This window comes from Podarcis pityusensis, assembly GCF_964106645.2.
Source record: "Podarcis pityusensis genome assembly, chromosome: 3".
NCBI classification, from domain to species: domain Eukaryota; kingdom Metazoa; phylum Chordata; class Lepidosauria; order Squamata; family Lacertidae; genus Podarcis; species Podarcis pityusensis.
The window spans coordinates 1,701,855-1,729,689 of NC_138026.1; the positions used below are offsets into that span (position 1 = coordinate 1,701,855).

General features: G+C 41.8%; 2 protein-coding genes across 15 annotated transcripts in view; one reads left to right on the plus strand and one right to left on the minus strand.

Moving 5' to 3' along the window:
- RUNX2 (RUNX family transcription factor 2) overlaps nt 1-27,835 on the minus strand; it is a gene marked incomplete at its 5' end in the record, with an annotated part of 232,070 nt that overhangs the window by 192,936 nt on the left and 11,299 nt on the right. The window lies entirely within an intron of this gene.
- The window catches only part of SUPT3H (SPT3 homolog, SAGA and STAGA complex component), a gene marked incomplete at its 5' end in the record, with an annotated part of 301,070 nt that overhangs the window by 16,427 nt on the left and 256,808 nt on the right, over nt 1-27,835 (plus strand). For all 6 annotated transcript variants that reach the window (XM_080997474.1, XM_080997476.1, XM_080997477.1 and 3 more), the window contains one exon: nt 7,615-7,718. In XM_080997474.1, the coding sequence (XP_080853600.1) occupies nt 7,615-7,718 (104 nt within the window). Of the gene's footprint in view, nt 1-7,614; nt 7,719-27,835 lie in introns of those variants that run through there.

Genomic DNA, 27,835 nt, shown 5'->3' on the forward strand with positions numbered 1-27,835 from the left:
CCTAGTGGATGAAGAATCAGCTTGCTTGCTTGCTTTCTTAAGGTGCTTGCATGTGCCTGAGAGTTTGGAACTTTGCTGGAAACCGGACTTACATGGAAAACTGAAATGTCATTTCAAAAGGTCAGCTGAGAAATGACAATAGTTTATATCACGTTTCCCACCAATACGTTGTGGAATATAGTTTCACTTCAAGACCTGGTCTGTCACTTCCTGTTCATCTTTGCTTTTGGGCAAAAGAAATATATATTAATATAAAATCTCCTGTGTGATCAAGGAGAAAAATTGACTTGTCCAGTATTCAGAGCAATACATTTAAAATAAGACTTGTGGATAATTATGGCGTGAAATACAGCACTAGTTAACCATAGTAACAAAAAACTTGTATAAATTTTGTGCTTTAGGAAATGTGTATAGGTGAAAGGTAAAACTATAATAGGCAAATCTAAGAGTGCTGACTGAGGGCAAATGATGCTAACATCTGCTTTTCATTCTTTAAAGCCACTGTTGCTAATAATAATGTAAGAAATGAGTAGACCATGGATAAATGAAGGCTTACCAGATTTTTGCAAGTCAGAAAGATTAGTGGAGGGGAACCAGCAACAATTCGGTGGGTACTATCATTTTAAAATGTTATCTGATGACAGGAATCAAAGACCAAAGCATTTGTATGAGTTGGTAGTACATTAGTTGACAATTCTCCCGATTCCCGTTAGAAGTATGTTATATAAAAAATAATTTGGGTTTTCAGTCTAATAATTAGTTTTGTTCAGAATATGGTGTGTTGCTCATAATGCTTATAGTGTTTGTTGGCAGCATATGAATATTACTTGTACAATATCTGTGGTTCTGTCTGACAGGAAGAGCCGTTCCACCGTGGAACAGGCTCCCTCTCCTTCCCACTGGCGGAAGAAGAGATGTGCGGGGGAGCGCACCGCCCTGGCAGCGTGATCCTGGCGGGGTGCCATCGCGGCTGTCCCCCCTGCCCCGCTGGGTGCCACGCCCCTACACGCAGCACACCATGCCCCTACGGGTGGCGAGCTATGCCCCCAGGATGCGCGCCAGCCCCGCCCCCTCCTGCTCTCCGCCCCCCGGTGCCAGAGCATGAAGCTCCACCACTGCTCCTTCCTTGGAGGTTTCTGAGCAGATGTTAGATGACCATCTGTCATGGATGATTTAGTTGAGATTCCTGCACCTAGGTGAGACTAGATGACTCTCAGGGTCACTTCCGACTCTACAGTTCTATGATTCCACGATAGTATTCATAATTGTGGCCTTCCCTGCCACTTGTAAAGCTTAGAGCACATTACCCAAATATGTCACCAAAAGTAAGACTTATATGACAGTAGCCATGATAATCTAGTAGAAATGTTAAAAGACTAGCTTTGACCTTTCCTTTTAGATTACGCCAGTTGATGCCAAGAACCGCTTCACGTTGGCTCATTTTTTCTAGGCTTTTGTTTCATTAAGGATCTTTGTAGATGACTGTGTTTTTCCTTTGTTGACAAAGCATAACAATGAGTATATGATGTCAGTAGCATGTTTTCTTATTAATATATTCTTACTAACCCCATAGCTCAGTTGGATAGAGTGTGGTGCTGATAACGCCAAGGTCGCAGGTTTGATCCCCATATGGGACAGTTGCATATTCCTGCATGGCAGGGGGTTGGACTAGATCAGGCACCCCCAAACTTGGCCCTCCAGCTGTTTTGGGACTACAGCTCCCATCATCCCTAGCTAACAGGACCAGTGGTCAGGGGTGATGGGAGTTGTAGTCCCAAAACACCTGGAGGGCTGAGTTTGAGGATGCCTGGACTAGATGATCCTCAGCGTCCTTTCCAACTCTGTGATTCTGTGATCTGGGAGAAAGCTCCAACCAGTAGTTCTTAATTCTGAGCAGATGTGGTTGGGATTGCAGTATTAGGATGCAGATACATTAGTCAATTATATGCCTTATTCATTATTTTTAATGTATATAAGCAGTTTTAGTGAGAGAAGGGGTGGGTGAAAGTTAGTTCTGCATGATAGGTAAGGTCATTTAAAGTAGCTGTAAAGGTGAAAAGCCTGATTATGTACAGGAACTGCATTCATGTAACTGGAAAGAATAGGGGTTTGCACTTGAGTAATCCAAGTCCTTCAGTCGGTCAGCGAAATAACATTCACGGGTATTTTCCCCAGGTTGTGGTGTCTACTTGATACTGTCTTGCTGAAAGTTCTTAAGGGTTACAGTTTAGGAAGTGAAAACTGGTTGTATACTTCTTAATAAGTGACTGGGAGTGGCTTATGGGACCATATAACACCAGCCCTAAAGGATCTTCGCTGGCTCCCAGTACATTTCTGAGCACAATTCAGTAGTGTTGGTGCGGACCTTTAAAGCCCTAAACGGCCTCATTTCAGTATACCTAAAGGAGCGTCTCCACCCCCATCGTTCTGCCCGGACGCTGAGGTCCAGCGCCGAGGGCTTTCTGGCGGTTCCCTCACTGTGAGAAGAGCAGTTACAGGGAACCAGGCAGAGGGCCTTCTCGGTAGTGGCTCCCGCCCTGTGGAACACCCTCCCATCAGATGTCAAGGAAATAAACAACTATCTGACTTTTAGAAGACATCTGAAAGCAGCCCTCTTTAGAGAAGTTTTTAATGTTTGATGTTTTGGTGTGTTCTTTTATACTTTGTTGGAAGTCTCCCAGAGTGGCTGGGGTACAAGAAATAAATTGTTGTTGTTGTTGTTATCATTATCATTATTATAGCAAATACAGTCATACCTCGGGGTAAATGTAGCATTGGAAGAGACCTCAAGGGACATCTAGTCCAACCCCCTGCAATGCAGGAATCTCAGCTAAAGCATCCATGACAGATGGCCATCCAACCTCTGCCCACCTCCTCCCAAGGGAGTCCACTCCACTGTCTAACAGCTCTTACTGTCAGAAAGTTCTTCCTGATGTTTAGACAGAATCTCCTTTCTTGTAACTTGAATCCATTGGTTTGAATCCTATCCTGCAGAGCAGGAGAAAACAAGCGTCCTCCACCTTCCATGGGACAGCCCTTTGAAGATGGCTCTCAGACCTCCTCTCAGTCTCCTCTTTTCCAGGCTAAACATGCACAACTCCCTCCACCGTTCCTCATAAGGCTTGGTTTCCAGACCCTTGACAATCCTAGTTGCCTTCTGCTGCACATGTTGCAGCTTGTCAACATCCTTCCTAAACTGTGGTGCCCAGAACTGAACACAGTATTCCAGGTGTGGTCTCACCAAGGCAGAATAGAGTGGACTATTATTTCCCTTGATTGGGACACTATACGTCCGTTGATACAGCCTAGAATAGCGTTAGCTTTTTTTGCTGTTGACGTAACTCATGTTAAGCTTGTGGTCTACTAAGACCCCTAGATCCTTTTCACATGTCCCCCATCCCATATTTGTGCAGGGAGCATTCGCGCAGCACACCTGCGCACTGCAGCCAACACACTAACGTGTCGTGACACAGTTTGGAAAGCTCTGGTCTTTGGCTTCCCTGAGTACAAGACTTCGTTAGGACATGTGCACTGCTGTTCGTAACGTAGAAAATTGTCGGCCTACAAAACTATGGCCATGCACTGCATTGTGTGGCAGACCACAAAACTTCGCGATGATACTTTGTGACTTCTTTCCCCCCCACAGCTCAGACACTATTGTTGACATACACACAAAAGTGTGTTTTGTTCTGTTGATGACTGTGGAGCTGAACATTTCAAAAATAAACTAGGGCACTCTGCCAAGGGTTAACACAACATAAAAATAGGCATTTTTAGATGTTTGAGAATGCTCAGCATAAGAACAAGTATATTGGATACACTTTACTTTTGTCAGAGGAACATTTTAAATCAGCGTGAAGACTGAAGAGGTAGATAAAATGAAGCAATTTATTACATATGAGCTGAGCTTAAAGCTAAACTTAAGCCACCAAAGGTTGTGAGGAAGAGTGAGGTAGCAGCAAGTTCTATTGTCACTCAGTCTGAAGACAAGATTCCAAATTTGGAAGGTAAGAAAAACAGTGTTAGATTTGAGAGAGTCTGCATAAACTGCAATAAAGTCACCCCCCCCCCCCGTCAGAAACGTTAACATAAAGGACATGAAAGAGAAAAACAGTTTGTGACGGGAAGGGGAAGGTTGCATTCTTCTAAAAAATAGTTTCAGCATTAAATGGTGATGCACTGTATGTATGCAGATACTATGCAGAAAACTTGAAAAATGTTTTACTAGGTGGATATTATTTTTGAGTGGGATGAATTTTGAAGAAGTTCCAAGCAATTAAGCAGTCTGAACTTGTTTGATTTTTAAAAAAATAGAGCTCATCAAACCATTTCAGACTGTTACTTGCCTAAACGCTAAAATTAGGAAACTGCTTTCCATTAGGGAGAGGTGTACAAGGGAAACCATCTTTCTATAACTTTCCAAAATAATTTAGACAGCCTAAGAGCCATATTTGAGTGAGAATGTGTTCATCTTGGTCACCTGTGGCTACAAAGTAAAAAGTAATTTGGCAGCAGCTTGGTGAACATGCAGAAGGTTTGCTCTGCTTTGCCTTATATTAAGAATAATTCACTATATGCAGAGTTAAGTATTCACAGTGATCTAGTGTTAGATTTTAAACAGGTTAGTGAATGTAATAATCTTAAAAATAATTGACCTTTCTGAACAGGATATGCATCTACACACAAAAGATCCTGCAGGTGATAATATCAAATTGTATCAGATGTCAACTGCTGATGATTCTCTACTCAGTTTCTGGGGGGGAACTTTAGAAGCAAAGTGCTTTCAGGACTTATTTTCCTTTGGTTCAAGAGGTATGCATGACATCAGGTCTGAGGAAATAGGAGAAAAAAACTTCAGTGTCAGGATTCTGCAGAAACCACAAAACCTTTTCCATATCTTTTGAGAGAATGAGCTCAGTGCTTGGTCCTCCTGCATCACTTATGTGTGTAAATCTTGTAGGCAGGTTTTGAGGAATTACTGCAGAAAAAAATCTAATCTAATCCAGACCCTGTGATTGAGGCAGATTTGGAAAGTGTGGGACAGTTCTTTCTAGGCACGACCCACTTTTAAAGGTCCTTGTCCAAGCGCCCTTGCTTTTTTCTGCTCCAGAGCTTTCCGCGCAAAAACCCGCTCTTTAAAGCTCAGTCAGAGCAAATGGCAATCTATGGAAAACCTGAATTGATGTTTGTTCTGATTGAGCACAAAAGAGTTGGTTTTTGTGGGGAAAGCTCTGGGCAAAAAGCCCACAAATTCTCAGAAACAAAGCTTTTAAACACAGATCTGTGCCTGGGGCAAAAGTGAAGCACTGAGGGGGAATTTGAACCCTGGTCTCCCAGGTCCTAGACCAGTGCTCTAATCACTGCACCAAACTGGATTGAAAACGAACACATAGAATAGAATAGAAAATCTGAGGGAATTCAATACTTCTCTCTGACTTTCAGGCAAAATAGGGAAACAGTTTTGAAGTTCAAGTAAGAATGAAAAAAGCTAGCTCAAATGGATCAGATACTGTTGACATTATCCAATGAAACATGAGTGACGTATATTATCCCTCAAGTTCTCCTGTTTTGGAGAATTGGTGCTTAATTGCTCTGTGGTATGACTACCACTCAGGTTCCAGGATGAAAACGGCTCACTTCTATGCAAACCAAGCCTTTATTGCTAATAATCATAAATGAGATTTGCATGGTTTACAGTAGCATGCATATGATTGCAAGAAACTGTAAATAAAGTTTATGGCGCTCTATTTGAGCAGAAAGAAGTTGCTGGGTTTAGCGAGAAAATAAAAGATAAAATAAACTCAGAGCAGAGATTGAAGTGAAGTGTGAGGAGAGCAAGATACTTTTTTCTCAATAAATAAAGTTTATTTTGCTGTGTGCTTATGGCAGCTTTGAAGAAATGTAGTCAACTCCATCAAGGTGAGGTTAAGTAAAGGAGGGCATAAATGAAGAAGAGATAATAGATGCTCTAGATAGTCCTAATGTCACACAATGCAGATGCAGTTTATGTATGAAAAGCGTAATAAGAAAATATGTAAACTGAAACGTGATGTTTCAGTTAACTGCAGATTTAGAGGCTGTTCTGAAAGTGAGCATAAATGCTCATGTTATGCTCAGGAGAAATCTACATATGAAAGAGGATTAGTTTATGGTCCTATGGGATATATTGTGGGTTTGAAATATGGCATATTCTAAAAGCAGGTGAAACAGATAATAGTCAAATTTGATAGGGCTGCTGAACTAGAAAGTTGCTCCATAACTGAGGTTGAGTTTCCATTAATAAGGGACACACATGTTGTGAGGAAGCAGTTTCCTCCCGTAACATTATATGGTTTACCATTCATAAGTCTCAGGGACTTTCTTTTAACCGAGAAGCGCTTTTCAAGGCAAGCGTGAGTTGTGTAGCTTTATCTAGGCTATGGAAGTTAACTGGTCTACATCTACTGGCATGTGGTCCTTTAAAAATATTCTGTGGCACAACGTGCATAGAAGATGAATACAATAGACCTGCACAGTTGATTCCTACCTCATCTGCTTCTTCTAGAAAGGCCACCAAAGAAGGGACAGACTGTTTCTCCCTCTGTAAGTCAAATAGGAAACTGGGCCAAAACCCTAAAATGTGATGTTGAAACCACAGAATGTGGGGTGGCACTTCCATGGGATTTCTGTAATGACCCTGGAATGTTCAGAATTATTTGGGCCCAAGATACCTTAAGGACTACTTAATCCATGGGTAGGCAAACTAAGGCCCGGGGACTGGACCCGGCCCAATTGCCTTCTAAATCCGGCCCGCAAACGGTCCAGGAATGAGCGTGTTTTTACACGAGTAGAATGTGTGCTTTTATTTAAAATGCATCTCTGGGTTATTTGTGGGGCATAGGAATTTGTTCATTTTTTTCCCTTTTCAAAATATAGTTTGACCCCCCCACAAGATGTAATGGACAGTGGACCGGCCTCCTGCTGAAATAGTTTGCTGACCCCTGACTTAATCCTTTCTATCCCTGCCCAATCAGCAGGGCCTGGGGGGGGTCACAGTTAGTGGTCCCCCATAGCTCATATCCCCCAGGAACTTTATGGAACCTTCTAGTTTTATGGAACTTCCTTCCAGTTGAGGGCAGGCTGGTCCCCTCTCTATTGAACTTCAGCTGCCTACAGAAGGCTTTTTTTATACCAGCAGGCATTTCAAGTGAAGTTTGCTTTTATAGTTTTAACTGATTTTTATTTTTTTGTATTGTATCTTTGTAAACAGCTTAGAGACTATGACAGCTAGGTGGTGTTTAAATAAACAAATTAGCAGTAATTTCAAAATAAGCAACATTTAAGCAAATAACATTTAACATTTTAGTTGAATTCTGTCATTCATCTTAATTGCTACCATTACTAATGGTGCTTGCATACTTTAGTCAGCTATGTTGCTTCAGTTGCCTGGGGAAGGGAAAAATAGTAATTTTTAATTATGCTGAATGACGCATTGTGAATGTCTGAATGGAACAGCACTCACTTGATATTTTAAAGCATGCACACATTGTTCATGGGTTTTGATTTGCTATTTTTCATTATGTGGTGTTTGCTCTTGTATACCTGCAAACATTGTGGTTTTCTTTGTTTACTCAGATGAGTGGTACTGGATCTAGTCCAATGTCGACTATTGCTCCATCAGGCAGCGGAAGAGGGACTGGGAAATCAACAAACTTTACTCCTGAACTGCAAAGTATGATGTAAGTATCCCTTTTGTTTCCATATCTTACTACATTCACAATTCCACATAACTAGGAAGCAGAATTAATAGATGGCAGATTGGTCCCATATATGCTCATTAATTAATTAAGTTTGGAAATGATTTTTAAGATTTATTAAGTAACTTAGCAGGCACTCTTGTTGTTGGATTTGAAATCACATGTAGCTAAAATAAACTTACATATAGGAAATATAGGGTATGCTATATATTTTTCACTGTCTATTATAGAGTGCTTGATCCTAGGATTGGAAGGAATATTTTCTGTTCGTTAAATTACTTTTCTTTCTTTTTAAAAATGTATTATATTTTAGAGTTGCTTTTTCATGACGCACATTGGTATGTTGCGATAAAATAATGCTGTTTGTGACAGAATTAACATGTGGACCATTTGGAACTGATTAGTCTTTGCTCTTGACAATAAGAATAATTTCTTACAAAGAACAGAAATTTACTGTAAAATGACATAGTGATGCAGTTCTAATTTGTGACAAGACTGGAACACTGTTGTTGTTTTATCTCAGAATACCTAGATTTTCATAAAGTCGTTGGCTTCATATTTTTAAAATTCCATAATTGGGAGGATTCCATACTTAAAGCTTGATTAGTTGCCTTCTACAATGGGCCAGGCTACAAATCTTGATTTGGTGGAAGGCAACCTATTAATCAGGGAGGCTGACCTGCCAGCACATGCCATGTTTTCTTTTATATAAATCCAAGATGTATTGGTCTGCAGAAAGTGGAGAGAACTCAAGCTAATGAGTTCTTTCTCTATGGATCATTATTTCTGATTTATCAAGGAGTTAAAAGAGAATGTTCAGCATAAGACTGAAGATTTTACTCTTCTCTCAGAACTGCAGATGGAGAGCAGGGCAGGTCCATTTTTGTATTGCGTTTGTTTAGTTTTATTATGAATGTACACCCCTAACTCTTTAGTGATAGTAATTGGCCATGCACCTACATAATTTGCTGCTCTTGGGAGTGCTGTACACCAGTAATGGCGCTTGATTTTGTATAGCAATGAGGTAATATGCTTAAAGAATTTTTACACCCATCTGCTGGAAAAGAATTGTATACACTTTTAAAGCTGGGACAAATGTCTTCTTGTCACTCTAAAGAACAGCATCTGTCTTCAAAGAAGCAGACAATAATTATAACCATTCAAAGCTTATTCTTTTTCAGTAAAAAGTTCATTTATGTCAGAATTACTCATGTAAACACAGTTTGGACCACTTGGACTGCTAATGTTTGTTAGCCTCAGAACTAAATTAGGTTTGAAAGTGGTGTCGTTATAAATAGATATAATGCCAAGTGACACATTGTCATATTTAGGGGCTGAGAACAGGCACCTGGAGATATCGCCCAAATGTGTCTGGGCGTGACTGAGTCTGTAGTTATTCAAAACACCTTTTTCGGTTTAGATAGCCATTTTGGATTTACTTTTGGAAGGAAGAGCAGGGTGCAATGTTCTGGCTGCTCTTAGCTTTCTGCCTTTTTAGTGCTAGAAGACAGAAGATGGTGAATTTAAACCACTGCTGCTAGTATCAAGCTTTGGAAAAATAGGTTGCTGCTGCTCTCTCAGCAATAGTTTAGTTTCTGTGGGGGCAAAGGCCATTGGTATTGTCCAGAAGAGTGAATGGGTGATTGCTCCCTCCCTGACTAATTACCTACTTAGAAGCCTTTAAGAGTTCAGTGTACCTGGCTCTTGTCCACTGGGTCTTCTTTTTTGGGTGGTGGGATTATATTGCCATCCATATCTTTATTCCTTGTTACATATTTCTTAGTCTTGAGAAGTTAATGTTTCCTATCCCAGTAGACAGAAGTTATACCAGCCTGGAACACCTGGCACGTACAGATATTACTACTTGCTGCAACTGTGGGTTTACACCACCCTGTGTGCAGTGGCAATTGCCATGCAGTACCCAAGCAGTTGTGGAATTATTTCCAAAAATCACACGAAAGAAGATCCTCCTTGTGCATTAGAATGCTTGCACACTGGCTTATTCTTGGCTGTTTGGTAGAGGGCGTCTCTGCATGACAATTTCTAAAATACTAAAGCAGAGAGTTTCAAAGTGCATCAAAAGCACGTCATGTATAGTAGTAGCACAGAGAAAAGCTCATAATGGGGTTCCATAATTTAGAAGTTCCAATTTAAAAAAAACAAAACTTTGTGTGACTGACCTGTATGTCAAGGACTGTGATCCAAACACCCATTGCCCCAGGTATTCAGTAGCCTGCACATAAATATCCAATTATATGGGAAACCCAAACACTATTGGCATAGTAGCACTTAATCAGTGCCATGCTGGAAAAAATATGCCACAGCAAAGTATGTCAGTGGGAAACTCTAGGATTCACTCATAAAGTTTCTATGACTTAAGTGAGGCTCTGACGCCTTGCTAGGAAATGATACAATTATGTTTCATTTCAAATACATTTTTTATCTTGGGTTTCCTTTCCCTTGGCAATTCTTGGACTTTTTAAAGTTAGTTTCCCTAAAAGCGTTTATCTAAATTGAATAATTCATATTTTGATATTCAGACTGGGAGGAAATATAACAGAACATTACTTGGGCTTGGAAATCAAAGGAAGGACGTGAGTCTAGTGAGCTGTTGTAGGCCAAACTGATTCTTTGGGCAAGTAGCAGAGAAGCTTTTATTTTTATATAATTGCTGACTTCCTGATTAAGCACTTTCTTAACTCCCCTCCCCGCCAGTATACACACAATTCCTGTCAGTGCAGAAGTTATTATTGGCTATGTAAGTGAAGACCTAGACATCTTCATACTGTTTTGGACCTAGTGCTGTTTCTACTTTTAAAAGCAATCCAAACAAGTAGACTTTGATTCTGAGATACATTTCACCAACTCTTCTGTTGACTTCACTGGAGCTGGTGGAATTCTTCCAGTAGGTTTATTTGTGTGCATTTTTCTTGAAAAAAATATACTATTAGCAAATAATAATTACATGTCAGGAATAGACTGTGGACATAAATATTAAAATTGTTTCCTTTGGCTTCTGCTCTACAATAGGTTGCCACAAGAACTTATCTAGAATCCTTCAGGAACTTAAAAAAAACTGCACCACGTAATTTACAGGCTACTTCTAAAATGCATTTATTTGAGGTATATTGATTTCACTGAAACCTTCCTCCATCTTTGCATCATTAGGAAGCAATATTGTTCTGTATAGAACTAATTTTGATCTTGTTCACATACGATTGACCATTAGTTTATTTTAGGCCTGTTACTTGCCAGACCTGCTAGCCACCCCATGACTTAATTACTTACAGGCCGGGTTTGGACATAAAAGTAGGGTTTGATTAACCATATTGTGCACAAGCTTCAAGCCGGAGAATGCAGGTCAAATGCTGCTACTTCCATTCTTGTTTCTCCAAACAAATCACAGCCGGGAAGCCAAGGTTTGTTCTTGGCTTCTTGCTATGAAGGACACCTGGCTTGCCAGTAATACCCGTCAATGTTACAAGAAAGGAGATTCCAGCTGAACATCAGGAAGACCTTTCTGGCAGCAGGAGCTGTTTGACAATGGAACAGACTCCCTCAGAAGGTGGTGGACCTTAAAAACTTTCACTGGAGGTTTTTGAGCAGAGGTTGTATGTCATGGATTCTTTAGCTGAGAGTCCTGCATTGCAGGGGGTGGACTAGATGACCATGGGGTCCCTTCCAACTATACAGTTCTATGATTCTGTGAGCTAAATATTTGGCTCCATGGCTGCAGTAACCAATCAAGGACACAAGGCATAGCAGCAAAATATCTGTGACTGGATTTCATGCTGTTTTTTAAATAAGTTTAATAGCAACTGGGGGTGCTCCATTTGGGACTGCAGCAGTTTGGAAGATGCACTTTAACTCTTCCCTTGGGCTGGTTTGATGATTTAAAAAACCCCTCTCCCCACTACTATTTGTCTTGTGGGATGAAATGTACATTGAGTGATGAAACCAAATAAAGAAGTTCAAGTGACTTTTCTGATTCTCTCCCTCTTGTTTTGCAGTACAATTTTGGCAGGCATCTACTAGAATTACAATTTAATGATTAGTCTTCAGTTGTCATTAATTGTGTACTACAGGCAAAATGTGTGGGTGTGGGTAAATTAAAACTCAAGCCATATTTGATTCTACTGTGTTAAGAGGCTCCAGGTTTTTAGTCTTATTTCAGATTGTCTTTTCGTGTTGAAGCATCACATTAAGTAAATGGCAAATATAATGAGAGTATTTTGTGTTTTCATCAAGCTGATTATATGATTATATTATAATCAGCAGGATGAAGCCGCAACATATCCATCCTACTATGCTATTATTCCTACAACTTTTAAAATTGTACCCACAGTGCAGAGCCCTTTGTAGACATGGAGGTGCTGGGGTGTGTATGTCCTTTGGCGCACAGGCATCCTTTTGCTCCTGTGGAGCCGCCCATTAATTGACGTGAATAGGAAAACTCTTCTAAGTAGCAAACATCTATGTGCAAATTAATTTCTTCACCTGGAAGGAACCGCTGAACGAGGGCATGTGGCCGTTAAGTCATGGCCAAGGTGGGGTTTGTTTTTTCCCAGGAAGAGGGCATCTTCCATGGGGCTCACGGCACGACAGAGGAAAAAGTGGGCAGACCAACTCTCACTTGTAGGCAACAACCCAGTCAGAGGTTTCTGTACAAATGTGGGCACACACATCAGTCACCCCCACCTTGATGTATGTGGACTGACACATTCCTGCCAGGCAGAAGGCCCTGAGGAGCATGTGAGGGTTATGGCCTGGGGTGAGTTAGAAGGCTAGAGAAAGGCCTGGAGTCAGACTGCCCTTGGTCTGAGGTTCCCCACCCATGGGCTGGACCAGCCTTTCTCCACTGTGGGTCCCCAGATGTTGTTGGACTGCATCTCTCTTAGGCAGCAGGGACAGTGGTCAGGGATGATGTGAACTGTAGCTCAAGAACACCTTGGGAACCTGGGGTTGAGAAAGGCTGAGTTAGACTGAAGTTGCTTAATGACAAGAGAAAGAGAATGGGGGACTGTTAAGCTATCTGCTGTTTATAATAGTAGTTACCATATTTGTGTTAACTGCATTTTACGTTATAAAAAGTTGAAATCCAGATGTAATGTACTACATTTTGTTGCCACTATAAAATATATACTGTACATTAAAATCAATTGGAGATGGACAGAGGCTAATATAGTCAATTTAACATTGGATTAATATGTTTTAAAATGTTAGTTCTTCATGTTCTTGTGATGATTAAAACAGTTGTTTTCCTTAAAGTATTTACATATGCTGAGTTCTCTAACCTAGGAATCTCAGTGTTTTGTCAAAAGGAATAAAAGAACTTCCAAAACGAGGGGCTTGGGTTTCAGTAATTTCTACTGGGGGATTAAACCAGAAGACGCAATAACATCCAAAACAGAAGAAACATTATCAACTGCTAGAACAGTTTTTGATGCCAAGGAATGCACAAACATGGGAGCAAACATTATACTAACACATCCAAGACGTCACAATAACTGAAGGAAAGGAACAAGGGTAGATTACGCCAAATAAGAACAGCACAAGCTCACAGCAAATATTACTTGTGCCTTTCAAAAAAATATTGTGTAATACTAAGTATTTGCTTATAGCAACTTCTGCCTTTTTCTCTTGCAGGCTTTTTATTCTTCCCTAGTACTACTTGCTGTTTTAAATAAGAGTTTAAATTATTGGTTTGATTTTTATCATTCATTGATTTTTGTGCATTAAACATTTTGGTAAAGTAAAATGTTCAAGTCCCCCATCCAGTGTAAAAAAAGAATTCTAACCAAAACTGAATGAAGATTCTGGAGTCAGTCATCAATTTGCCGACTTTCTCTTTGTGGTGGGTGATTTCCCAGCATCTTCAGGAATAGCTTGATCCTTTTAACTTTCTAAAGTAGGGGTAGCCAAGGGATTGGATGTGGAACCAGTTCTGACCCACATGGTTACCAGATAGAATTTTCGTTAAGCTGAGATAGGTTTGGCTTAGGTTTTACTCATAGAGAGGAAAGAAACCCTGTGAAATTCCGAGAGATTTTTTTGAAAATTTATATGTAGTGCCTCAGTCATATCAATATGCATATTTTCTATGCCTGTTGTGGAGCATTTAAAGGTAGTGACTTTATTGTGCAGATTACCCAGAAAATAGCTTGGCTGTGGAGCAAAATATACTTCAACTATGAAAACGCATAGGTTGCCAACCCTGTACCACTGACAACCCATCTTCTAGCTTGGATGTGACCTTCTGTGCTTTAGCTTTGCTAATTCCTCATTATGCTTCCTAAAATTGAAACCATTGAAATCTGTATGTCATTTTTGTTATGTCCATCAGTAACATCATCTCCCTCTCTCTCTTGAGTTAATTTTGGATAACATTGGAAGGAAATGGCAGTAATGATCTTGCCCATGAGAGTGTTGGTTAACCAGGCTGTAATTTGAGGTTGTACAGGATTTCTCCATTCCATTCTGTCCTTGTTTACCATGTTTGAACCCAGAAGCTTTGCTGAGACTGCATTGTGCAAAAATAACTTAAAGTCTGAATGAGTTGTTTACGACCTTTTTCTTGTGCTTATAAAGAGACATGGGGTCAGGGAGCAAATTTGCTTGGAATTCCCCATAACATCAACTAGGGTCTATCAGAACAGGCAAACAATGTTACATGCACATTCATGCAATTTCACCAGATCTGTTGGGGTGTTGGCAAATTTTGTTTTCCTCTCCAATCTCCTTTTTTGAAAACATACTGTGGAGATCAAACTTTTACAGATAGCAGCTAACTCAGCTGAGATGTGGCTTACTTTGGTTTAGAGTTGCTTCTCTGGTAGAATGAAAGTTGTGTAGCCTCCACTTGTTCTGGTTCTTTTTCTAACTTCCTTTGTTTCACAGAAACAGTGGACACTTCAAAATTGCAATTTTATTAATACATAGCCCCTAACAGAGCTTTAGTCCAGTGCTTGCTGTCATGAGTGTACACAGAGGTAAGTCATACCTCCTCAGCAATGACTAGAAGCCCAGGTCTCTCCTCGTTCACCAATGCTCTCTCAGCTCTGTTTTTAAAAAACCACATACACACGCACAAGCAAACAGTGAATGAGTTGTGAAAAAACTAACCTTTTTTAGGCACCACAAAAGGCTTTAGCCCTGTGCTTACTCTCAGGAACAAGCCTCACAGAAGACAATGCTTACTTCTGAATAAACTGAATAGGATTGTGTTAGTAATACCAGTGCTAGGAAAGTTTATCTTAAAAAGGAACAAAGCTCACCCAAATGCACTTTTTTGTACTTAATAATATTTGCCTGACACATACCTCTTAAAGGCACAAGAGGGCTTCTCTCCCTAATCCAAGCAAAGGACACCAATTAAGAGTAAAAAGAAAAGAAAACACATTTGGGCAACTTGATAATGTATTTTTAAATGTAAAAATATTTAAGATGAGCATCTATATTTGTAGAAATGTAATAATTTGAGTGTTGGGATAGGGCCTGGAAGACTAGGGTTCAATTCTATACCCACTTAAATGAACACAGTATGGCTTACTTCTCAGTAAAAGGAGTAAGATTATGTTAGTAACCACAGCTAAATGATGCCTACTCCTCAGTATAGTTGACATGTGTGAAACTGTATCACTCCTATGGAGAAAACAGCACGTACTCGATTCAGTAATATTCCTTTATATTTCAGCTACACCTGGCTTATTCCCTGGTATGCAAAAAGAACCTCCTTGATTGGCAACCATGGGTAATAATCATTGGCTAAAGATCTCCAGACTTTATCACACACACACCCCCCACACAAACTTTAAGCTCCTATTGCTCAGAGAAAAAGATACGGCTGGTGGGGAAAAACAGGAAGTCAGAATCTAATAAGCCCAAACTTTTCACACCTTATGATCACTTCAAAATACTTTGGAAGCAAGTTCCCCCAGTCCTCCACTGGGGCTAGCACCCAGACCGTCACACAAAGGGAAGGATTCACCTAACCAATCCCTTCGGAGGAAGTAAGGACTGCTGTGTGCACAAGGAGGCTTCTCCCCCCTGCACCCCTCCAGATGAGCTATGAAGGGGTCATAGACACCCCCAAAGCACAGGACAGGGGGATCATTCTGTTTGCCAAGCTGATTTGCTTTTGCAGACAGAACAGTGGTAATAGTGTGATGCTGAATTCTTTAAGTTGTCTAAGTTTCTTGAATTTAATAAAAGAAGGTATTTGCCTAACTCAGAATTCCTTCACCTTTTGATCAACTGCATCTACCTACTCAAAGCTGCGTCTGGAAGTGTGCAACCACCCCACACAACCCCTGCTATTCAGGTTACCAGTGCCAGGGTCCCTCTGTTATCAACTACTCTCCTGCCCCCTTATGAAATACACAGTCCTGGACTCAGAAAGAAAATTAACTTAGGGTCCTCTTCAAACTACTGCTAAGTTTTTTGTTGCCTTAAAAATAGTGAATATTCCTAATGGCAGTTAATTAATTTGCTGAAGCCCATATCAAAATTTAATATACGTTAAATAAATAAATAAAACAAAGAAATAAAAATAAATAAATAAAACAGGGCAGTCCAAGCCAGGAAGACACCAGATTCCTCCCTGCCCTTTTATGATGCCAGCGGAACATTTATGGAGGCAGCTTGCCACCAAGAGTCTCCTTTCCTCCTCTGACTATAAAAACCTCGCAGTCCAGTGCGCAAAACCAGATTCTGCTCCCCCCCCCAACTCCCATGCCAACCAAACATGCTTTGGTCTGCTCCACTCGAGGCTCTTCGCGTCCAGCCCTAATGCAGTGCAACTTCCAATGCACTTCTAAGAGACTCCTGACTGGCTAGAGTTTCTTCAGAGAGAAATAAAATCAAAATGGTGGTTCAGAGGTCCTCCCTCCGATGCTCCTGCTGGGATTCATTTTTAAAAAACATGCAAACTTAGTAGTTATATGGTGTATTTCAGATACTCAGAGTGCTTCCTTTTTATAAATTTAGTAATATGTAAAAGTCTGTGTCAATATTAGCCCTGTATTGCAGACAACCCATTTTGCCTGTGTACATCTGCAGGCCATTTTCGGACCCAGAAGAGGACGTAATGGGGCACTTGGCCAACGCACACAATGACCTGGAACGCAACCCCAGCGCAAGTTGGGGATTGCCTGTAGTTGCATACCAGTTTTCCCAAATTAAAACCATGCTCAAGGCGGCCCACAGCAGAAAAATGTATATAACTACAAGCATAACAAAAATAGTCAATAAACAATAAACATCAAAAGCATACAACCAAACTGATCAATTTCCACACAAATCATAAAATCCAAAATGAAGATACCGAAAGTTAACCGCAACAACCTCTACCCAATAGAACTCCCTAAGCCAGAGGCCCCAAACTTATTTGGCCTACCACCCCCTTCTCAGGAAAAAATTGCTCAGTGCCCCCCGAGAAATCTGCCTTCTTTAAGTGCCTTAAATGTGCGGTGACAAATGTGCGTTCTTTCATGTCTCTATATTATTACCTACATACTACAACACAGTAAATAAGACACCTTGAAGCTTGAAATTATAACATTATTTATTAAAATCAACCATAGTGACAGATAATGAAGGATAATATTAAAATAAAAATTATGCTTAACGTTAAAAATAATCCTAATGAGAAGGGTGAACCTGGTCTGCTGCTATCAATTTATTAGTGTATTTATTATTTGGCTCTAGTTTTGTCTGCAGCATTCTTAAATCACCGCAATTAGCTATTTGCAGTCCAATCCGCCCCCCCGGGGGGGGGGGGGCAGCACCGCAGCCCACCTGCCATTGGTCAAACAGGCAAGCAAGCTGTGATCAACTTCCCAGGCCTGGGAAGTGAAGCTGACAAGGGCTTACCCAAGCCCAGGGAAAACCCTCGCCTCCAGCACAACCGCCAGGTCCAGGGGAGGCATTGTCGCCATCCTGCATTGGTGCCCCACCTGGTGGTAAGCATCATTACAGAAGAGATGAAACATGTATGAATGGTTTTTCAAAATTTTCTTCTCTTCTCATCTTTCTTTATTCTTTCACTACCCCCTTATTTATATTCAACGCCCCCAAGTGCACCCGAGGTCACTACCACCTCAGGGCACTAAACAATACCCCAGCCCAGGCGTCTGTTCAGCAGCCTTAGCTTTTGTAGCTGGAGTCAGTCCAGGCCCCGCCCTCCCAGGCCAGGTGGGAAAAGGCCTGCAAGGCAGGGAGCAGCTCTTCCCAGACTCACAGCCAAGATGGTCTCTGGCCACTTGTGAAAATAGAAATGGGGGAGAGACTAATAATGTGCATTACCCTGAGCTTCTTGGGGAAATGGGCATAAATGCAAAAAATACTTTACTGATCACAATTATGCTGAAGACGCTCTGGGGCCAGCTGCTCTGCTGGCCTCTGCGCTGGCCCTTCCTTACCCTTAAAGGCAGACTGAAGTGAAGGCTGCTCACTTGGGTCTGCCCCCCTTTGCCTTCCCCTCAGGCCGCCACGGATAGGCTACTTCAAACCCAGACAAAGGAGCCTCGGCAGTCATTGACAGCAGGGCAGCAGTGGCCGGTGGAGCGGTGTGGCTGCCGGAGGAAGGCGGTGGGCACATGCTGGGCCTCAAACTTGGCCCACCATGGGACTGGTGAGCAGCTATTTTCACTCACGTTGTTGCAGTAATTTTTCTCCCTCTTTTTTATTTTTTCTTAAAGTAAAAGTTGACATCAAGCCATGACATTGCATACTGGCATATGCTTCTGCCTACTGTTCTCTCCCTTTTGTTCTATAAGGGGGAGCAGCAATTGACACCCCCTCATCAGTCATGGCGCAGAGTACCCCAGGCCAGTCAAGGTATTTGGCACCTGAGGCAGCAAATCCCACAAGTGCATCTCTTTCCCACTGGCATCCAAAGTGAAATAACAGATAGAATATCATGCAATTTATTGCCCATTCCTACCACTCAGTGCCACCTGCTGGGCTAGCCCCCTCACTTGGCCTGCCGATAGGCCTGAAAGTGCTCTCTTTTGAGTGATAGTGTTCATCTCTAACTTCTTTTGGTGCAGTCTGCTTTTCTTCCAGATCATGTGATTTTTTTATACATAAAAAATAATACTTGTTATCATTTTCAGTCATTCTGCCATCCCCTCTTAGACCGGGGGGGGGGGGGTCCACTGGCTTTCTAGTTCTAAAAATAGGTTTCAGTAAGAGAAAATTGTGCTGACCCATAGTCTTCAAGGGTCGTTCATGGAAGGGGACCCGTAAATAATCATTCTTTTGTTGAGTCAATCCTGCATTGTTAACAGATGCTCCATTGTCTCCCCCTGATCATGATTCAGAGTCACTGGTGAAAAAATACTTTGAAGTGCTGTACAGAACAAAACTTGAGAGCCAAATCTTCTTCTAACATAATTAGTTATGAATCAATTTGTATTTGTTGCATTGAGCTGAATGCAGAGTCAGAAGTGTGCGTAATAGAGTCATGCAACTTTGCGCTTGTGAGTAACAGGCTGGCTTTGGTTTCGGAGCACAATGTACTTCTTTGGCTTTAAATAGCTCAGTGCACAAGTTAACGATTATACCAAATGCCAACCTTCTATAGCTCTTCTGGTGCCCAGAGTGCTTTACATCTTATCTAATATATTTAATCACAGCTCCATGAGGCAGATAATTTAGTTTCCCATTTTGCAGATGGGAACTGAAGCTGAGGCACAGCAACGAAGTCACCCTCTGAGTAAGTTGCCAGGTCAAGGCAAGCACACTTAGGCACACTGATATTTTTGTTGGTGTTACAAGGCATTGCTCTTCTGTCATGAAAAGGCTGATATCCTTGTCAGTCTGAACTATTTGTACTTAAATAATCACATTGGTATCTTAATGATAGGGCTCTATAGGCTACTGCAGTGAGGCTGTAAGTTGCATGATCTGCCGTAATGAGGATTTATGGCTCTACCATGCCTAAGAAACAAACTAGACAAAAAACCAAATAAAGTATGCACTAACATCTCCTTCGCAACTGAATGCTTAGTCTGAACCCCACAAGCCAGCTGAAATGAAAACTCTTCTGAAAGAGGCTCTGGCCAGTCGCTAACAGGGCATTGTGGGCAGGCAATCAATGCCTTTCTCTAGGTGCCCTTGTTGGATGGTGGAAGTATTAAGGGGGCAGGAGCAGCTTGTCTTAAAAGGAATTGGGTGGGCTCTAAGGATACATGCACATGCCCTGAGCCAGGACTAAGAGAATCTTTCCGTTTCACACTTTTCCAATCTTAACCTTGCCATGTTTCTGTAGCAATTGGCAATAATAGTAAAAATCCTCATGAAAGTTCTTCAGCATTTTAGTGTGAATTTTTCCTAAGGGACAGATTTTTTTTTTTGTAGTTTTGACTGATGTACACATTTTTGGAAGCAACTTCTCCTGATATAATGCATTTTTGTATGTTATTTTCACTAATATATTCATTTTTGCACATATTTTCCCTTAACATATGCAAACATATAACAAAATTTGGATAAGTGTGAATTTTCCAGGACGGCTGTGTTTTGTTTCTCATATTGTTTTGGAAAGGGCAAAGTTAATTACTGTATTTTTCCATGTATAAGACTAGGTTTTTTCCCTAAAAAATAATGTCAAAAATTTGGGGGCATCTTACACTCTGGGCCATCTTCCCCATTTTCTTAAATCTGAGTCCCCCAAAATAGGGGGTGTCTTATACATGGGGGTGTCTTATAGATGGAAAAAATATGGTAATTCGCCTTTAAATGTGAACGGAATTGAATTTCTCCCACAACCATATCATGAGCGGAATCTGTGTCAGAAGAAAAACTGGTGCTGTTATTTTTTGTTAAACTGTAGTGGGAGTTACTGAATTGATGTAATGCATTTGTGTGTGGGACCTTGTGTGTGCAACACATGTGCTTTACCACTGAGTTGCGATCCCTTTCCTCAGGTGTGATGTCTTAACTTGAGTCACTGAGATTTTTCTCAATGCCAGGTGCCAACCTATATTTTGGAAGCACTGCATGCAAGAGGTGGAAGTTGCAACAATAATGTGTCCAAATTCCCATAATAATGACATAAAATTGGAAAAGCTCATGGGGAGGCAAATTAAAATGCTAAAGGGTTTCTAATACATGAAATATGGAGAAAGATGAAACATTTTGGAACATTCTGGAAGTGTTTATCTTGGAAGGGTACTACTGAGTAGAAGTATATTGTTAGTGCTGCTGTTGATTAACATAACTTTCATGCTGCCATCCATGATAAGTACAATAATCTATATTTAATAGCTTGCACCCTTTCAGCAGTATTCAGAAATAGCTTATTGTTCAACATAAATAGCTTCACTCAACTGTTGGCACTGAAAGAAGCAATGAATTTGGGCTTCATCTCCAGGTTGTCAATTCTGTAGTATTGCTGCCATTTTGTTTTTAATTTGCGGGGGGGGGGGGGTGTGCAGCCATGAAGGTTAGAAATTTTTTCTTGACTAAATGACTCCTGCCCATTGAGTTTCAAAAAGAGGTTTAGTAGAGTGGGATAGGCCACGAAGAAGGCAAAGAGCGGTTTATAGGACAGTTGCATGGCGCAGCACCGCAGGTTTATCAGAAAATGTTGGCAACAGATTTAAACTGTAAAGAAAGCTGAGCATTATAACAAGTTGACCAGGAATCCTGTGGCATCAGTGAAGATTATAAGAAGAGACAAGGCATTTGTTGAGAGTGTTCTTCACTATGCTTCTGCTGGTTGACCAAGGTGTCCATTGAAGGGCCCTCAGTTGTATAGTACCTAATGCTCCTAATATGTTTAATTCTGACTGGCCTTCTTTCTTGAATGCCAGTCCTCTCAGTTCCATGTGATTGCTGCAGCAATGCTTTGAGATAGATTCTAGCTTGTTAATTGCTGCCTGCCTTTAATGGAGACAAGAGACAGGTTGCACTACTGTGATTGCACGGTGATTTTTTCTGGCCTTGGTCTCCTGCCTTGCCGCTCATCTATAGACACCCGCATAATCACCTGAATGATTGGGTAACATGTTATGTTTGTTTATGAATTTTCCAATACATTCCAGATAGGATTTTTGAAATACATTAGCTCTATGTATTTCACGCGGGTGGCGCTGTGGGTTAAACCACAGAGCCTAGGACTTGCCGATCAGAAGGTCGGCGGTTCGAATCCCCGCAACGGGGTGAGTTCCCATTGCTCGGTCCCAGCTCCTGCCAACCTAGCAGTTTGAAAGCACATCAAGTGCAAGTAGATAAATAGGTACCGCTCCGGCGGGAAGGTAAACGGCATTTCCGTGCGCTGCTCTGGTTCACCAGAAGCGGCTTAGCCATGCTGGCCACATGACCCGGAAGCTGTATGCCGGCTCCCTTGGCCAGTAAAGCGAGATGAGCACCCCAGCCCCAGAGTCGGCAACGACTGGACCTAATGGTCAGGGGTGCCTTTACCTTTACCTTTAGCTCTATAAAATTTCAGTTAACATGCTCATTTATGTTCCATTGGAAAGCATACAGCATTGAACCCAGATTAAGTTAGTTGTAATTAAAGGTAAAGGAACTATTCTCAGTGGCTGACTCACATAAAATGCATTGCAGTAATTAAACCTAAAGGTTGCCAAAGCATAGCTCACTCTAGCTAGGCTATTTCTGTCCAGGAAAGGTCACAGCTCCCCAACCAACCAAAAAAGGTTCTGCAGGGCCACTGAAGCCGCTTGGGTCACTATTGGTAAGGAGCACCTCCAAGCTCCTAGAGGCAGGTTTTGTTAGTTGGCTTTTGTTTTTTAAAACTAATTTTATGAAAATACTGGGAGGGGTGGCTAACACCCCAGAGGACAGGATCACACTTCAAAACGACCTTGACAGATTAGAGAACTGGGCCAAAACAAACAAGATGGATTTTAACAGGGAGAAATGTAAAGTATTGCACTTGGGCAAAAAAAAATGAGAGGCACAAATACAAGATGGGGGACACCTGGCTTGAGAGCAGTACATGTGAAAAGGATCTAGGAGTCTTGGTTGACCACAAACTTGACATGAGCCAACAGTGTGACGCGGCAGCTAAAAAAGCCAATGCAATTCTGGGCTGCATCAATAGGAGTATAGCATCTAGATCAAGGGAAGTAATAGTGCCACTGTATTCTGCTCTGGTCAGACCTCACCTGGAGTACTGTGTCCAGTTCTGGGCACCACAGTTCAAGAAGGACACTGACAAACTGGAACGGGTCCAGAGGAGGGCAACCAAAATGGTCAAAGGCCTGGAAACGATGCCTTATGAGGAACGGCTAAGGGAGCTGGGCATGTTTAGCCTGGAGAAGAGGAGGTTAAAGGGTGATATGATAGCCATGTTCAAATCTATAAAAGGATGTCACATAGAGGAGGGAGAAAGGTTGTTTTCTGCTGCTCCAGAGAAGCGGACACGGAGCAATGGATCCAAACTACAAGAAAGAAGATTCCACCTAAACATTAGGAAGAACTTCCTGACAGTAAGAGCTGTTTGACAGTGGAATTTGCTGCCAAGGAGTGTGGTGGAGTCTCCTTCTTTGGAGGTCTTTAAGCAGAGGCTTGACAACCATATGTCAGGAGTGCTCTGATGGTGTTTCCTGCTTGGCAGGGGGTTGGACTCGATGGCCCTTGTGGTCTCTTCCAACTCTATGATTCTAGGATTCTATGATTCTACTTTTTTTGATACAATGAAACATTTGTAAGTATTCTCTTGTCTCAAAATTCAAAAGTTATAGAAGTAGAAATAGAATATAAATTTAATTTCTGTAGTTTTAGGGAGGACCAAATGAGCTCATGGCAGGGAAGGCTCTGGGAGGGATCAGCTGATGAGTGGGGGTTAAATCCTGCTGCCTTAACTGGAAATCCTGTTGCCTCCTAGGAACAGGATCACACAGCAACTTTAAGATTAAACCTGGCATCACAGTTGATGGGTGAATTGCCATGGTTTGTGGGAAATGGCTTTATGGGCCAAGATTCACTCAAGATTCACAGGCTGAAGATTAGAAGGGTGACTTTTAAATTGTTAGAGAAATAAAATAAAATGTCCGTATTCAACTTTGAGGCTCTTAAAAACAACATCAACACCTGGAGCTGAGGGGGCTGTAAGAATTGGGCAGCTGGAAAGAAACAAATATCCCAGAAACACTTCAAATGCACAAATGTGGTCCCTTGTACCTCTCCATCAAGGCCAGAGCTAGAAGTCTGGGATCCAAAGGCCAGAGCTCAGTCCGCCAAGAATCTGCCACGTGTTAGAGGAGCATCGCATGAAGCAGAAATGGCTGGTTGGTGCAGGGACATCTCTGCATCCCAGCTATGGTTTATATGCTGAATTAGGAGAAGTTTGGGGTTTGTCTTCTTTCCTTGTTAATCGTCAAAACCCTGCACTTTTCAATCCCATAGTCTCATGACCGGGAATATCTTAAATTGTAGAAATATTTTAAAAAATGAAATTTTGAGCTATAACTCAAGTGTTTTTGTAAGAGTAGTGGCCTTTCATATTGCTATTGTAAGCTGCCCTTTTCTGTTTTCCTTTCTCATAATTCTTGTAATATGACTCTTTGATGCAGTGCTGTCAAGAGTATTCTTGGAGTGGGGATGAGGACTTTACATAAAACTCTCAATTGCACCTGGCATTTTCCTATTTTCCTATGCAACTGTGATGTTTTATAAAAATGCAAACAGACAGGTATCAAGAACACTTGGTATCTTTTTACAGTACAATATGGCTAATCTCTGCAATAGTTTTATTTCTTTGGCATTCATAATGTATTGGTTATTTCCTTACTGTCTTAAGAGGAGAGGAGGCCAGCACGGGGCCTGATGGCCTGCTCATCATCTCCTAACAATGGGCTGAGAGCATGTTTGCACTAGCTCATAGAAAACTACCCTGCTGGCCAGAAATCTACGCTACTACAGCCTTTCTTCCTGATATACTAGTTTTCTATGAGGAGAAAAAAATGGAGAACTGTATTTATTGTATTTACTCCCCCCCCCACACACACACTAAAAAAAGGAAATATGCATGCCTTGAGGATCCATTAAACAGAAATGATAACCATGCCTGGGGGTGGTCCCATTCCACTGGAGAGCTTTGCAGTTTGGCAATTACTCTAACGTAACAGTAAATCCGTACCACTGATCATTTACATAGAGCTTTTAGGATGCAAAGTGGTATTCAATGACCTTGTTCCTGTGGCAATGCTTTGTTTTTAATACTGAATTTCAAAACGTTCTAACCCAGCAGTTCCCAAACTGTTCTCCGCGGAGCATCTCCAAGTGCTCCACTAAGAGACTGGAAAAGAAAAAGGAATAGGTGCCTTTGGCATAAGGGCAGCAATAGTACTCTTTGATGAATTTCTCTCCTGAAAAGTGCTCTGTGACTCAAGAAGTTTGGGAACTGCTGTTCTAACCTGACCTGCTGGTGAAGAGTGGGTAATAAACGTAATAGCAACAACAGCAACACGCACACAGTTCATTCCCATAATATCCCAGTGAATCAAACAACATGACAGTGGCAAGACCACAAATTAATGATTCAAGAAACTTTTTCAAACTGCCCACATGTCTGTCCTGGATTACAAACCTGGGTCCACATGCAATACATGGGCTTGATTTACACAGTGCCATTGCAACACAGCTGCTGTCAAACACACACACAGATCCCTGGGTAGCCAAACATTAACTGCAACCTCACAACTGCGTTGTTAAGCGAGCAGGTTTGGAATATCCTTGGTCAGCACTGCACCATCCTTGCTAGCACAGGCACATCATTAACTTTCACACCATTGGCAGATATTTCCATTGTCGAGGGCAGTCCCACCTCCCACCACCACAGCCAGCATAAGAATTAAGCCTTCTTCCTGTACCATATCTGCCTAATAACTTTCAATATGTAGATTTTACTATATCTTGGTAAACATATTTGCTGTACATTGACTACTTGGAGCAAGAACACGAATACCTGTTGATTTAAAATCCACCTTTGCTAACCTCATACACAGGGTGGCTGAATCAACAAAACAAAAAAAATGGTATAAAGTTGATAATTCAGCAGTGTTGGGGTAACTTTGTGATCTGTTAACTACTGGCAGTAAGATAATATTTCTCCTTCCAACGTCATTGTAAAGACCCACAGCCAAGATTGAGGCAGATTCCCTTTGACAAGATAGGCAGTTGCTGGGGAGATGGGCTCTTCACACTCCTATCCAAGATAGCCATAGTCTGCTAAGAGACCAATGATACCCCAAGAAACCTTCTTATTAAGGTGCCAAACTGGACTATACAGTTTTTTTCAGATGCAGATGAAGCCCCATAGAACAGAATGAAAAGGGGAACCCAAAATAAGCCTTTAAGGACTGGGCTTGGTCACTGCCCTCCAGGAGGCATGAAATGTTGAGGGGCCCTGATGGGGAGAGAAGGAAAACAGTGGTGGAAGAGCCTAGGGGTGGGAATTGTTGTTTGTTGTTGTTTAGTCGTTAGTTGTGTCCGACTCTTCGTGACCCCCCTGGACCAGAGCACGCCAGGCACTCCTGTATTCCACTGCCTCCCGCAGTTTGGTCAAACTCATGCTGGTAGCTTCAATAACAAGGAATGGAGAATTCATGCTAGGAGACCCATGCCCTCAACACAAATCCCACTCCCAGGCTAGGCTTCTATGTGCTTGCAAGGGTTCTGGCCTTTGTGAAGCTTGTGTTTCTTGGGGTATCATTTATTAGGATTGAGGAAAGCGCTCCCTCTTATCTATCTGACTGCTCCCGCCCCACTTGTACATGCAGATAAATGTTGATCTTAACTACTAAGGTGTGTTGCATCCACTCCAGAATATATTTCAGAGAAAGATTTGCTAGTATATGCAACTCAATTTTAGAATTGCCTAGAGCAGGGGTAGTCAACCGTTTTATACCTACTGCCCACTAATGCATCTTACTTGATTGTAACATTTCCTTACCGCCCCCCAGTGCTCGATGGAAGGAGGATTCAGCTTGTGCCGTAGAACCCCTTACCGCCCACCTAGAATCCTGAAATGCCCACTAGTGGGCGGTAGGGACCAGGTTGACAACCCCTGGCCTAGAGGGTAAGTCCCATTAATTTCAGTGGACTTGTTTCCAAAGATTAGACTTCTTTCTCTAGGGTATATTTTCAGGGAATTTTTTGCTGCCCTGCTTCAATAAGTGGGAACATGAGAATTCCCACTTCTTGTGCAAGGCAACATGGAGCCTCATTCTAGATGTGCCAACTAAAAGTGTATCAGTGACCTGTCTGCCATCTGTTGTGCATGGGAGTGGAAGTGCTATACAGAGCACAGTTGGAGAACCTGTGGCCCTCCAGATATTGCCCTATCAGCCACAGCCAGCATCACCAGTGGTCTGGATGGATGGTGGCAGTTGCGCTCTAACACCTGGCGGGCTGCATTTCCCCCATCCCTGGCATAACCCTTCCTCTCCTACTGTGATATTGATCCCCAATGTGCTGTTTGCATTGGAAAAGGTTCCCACTGGAGGAAATGGGAGCTCCTGCAGCAAAGCAAATTGCAGGTGCATCAGCCTGATCAGGTAAATACGGGCTCCTTTAAGGGACAAAAGCATAAAGGCTCCTTTGCCCCAGATCACTCTCCCTACACCTGTAGTTCACATTTTAAAAATGATTCATGCAGTTGCTGAATGTCGCTGTGCCTAGTTTGGCTCTCCGTCATGTTTTTATTGTCTCTTCTTATCGTCACAATTTAGGAAATTTAGATACATGCTCACTGACAAACTGATTAACTGAATACTTGGCCTATTACCACCCTTGCCTTCTTTAGCCTGTCTTTCAAATGTCATAAAATTTGAGGCGTTCAGAAATGGACCACATTTCCGAGACAATTCCAGGGGTGCAGGGGCCTCACGGGGAGAGGGGAGAGAGAGGGAAAAGCCCTCTTTCTTTTGAGGGGCATGTATGATGCCATGCATGACAACTCTTCCGAAGGATAGCATCTCCCCTTGCTTCGCTTGCCAGGTTCTTAAGGACTTGGCCAAAATGCATTGACTTGGGGCCACAAGTTGTGAATGCATTTTGATTTCTACCTATGTGCTTAATCTACCAATCACTACCCCGACTCTAGCTTTTAGTTAAGTGGTACT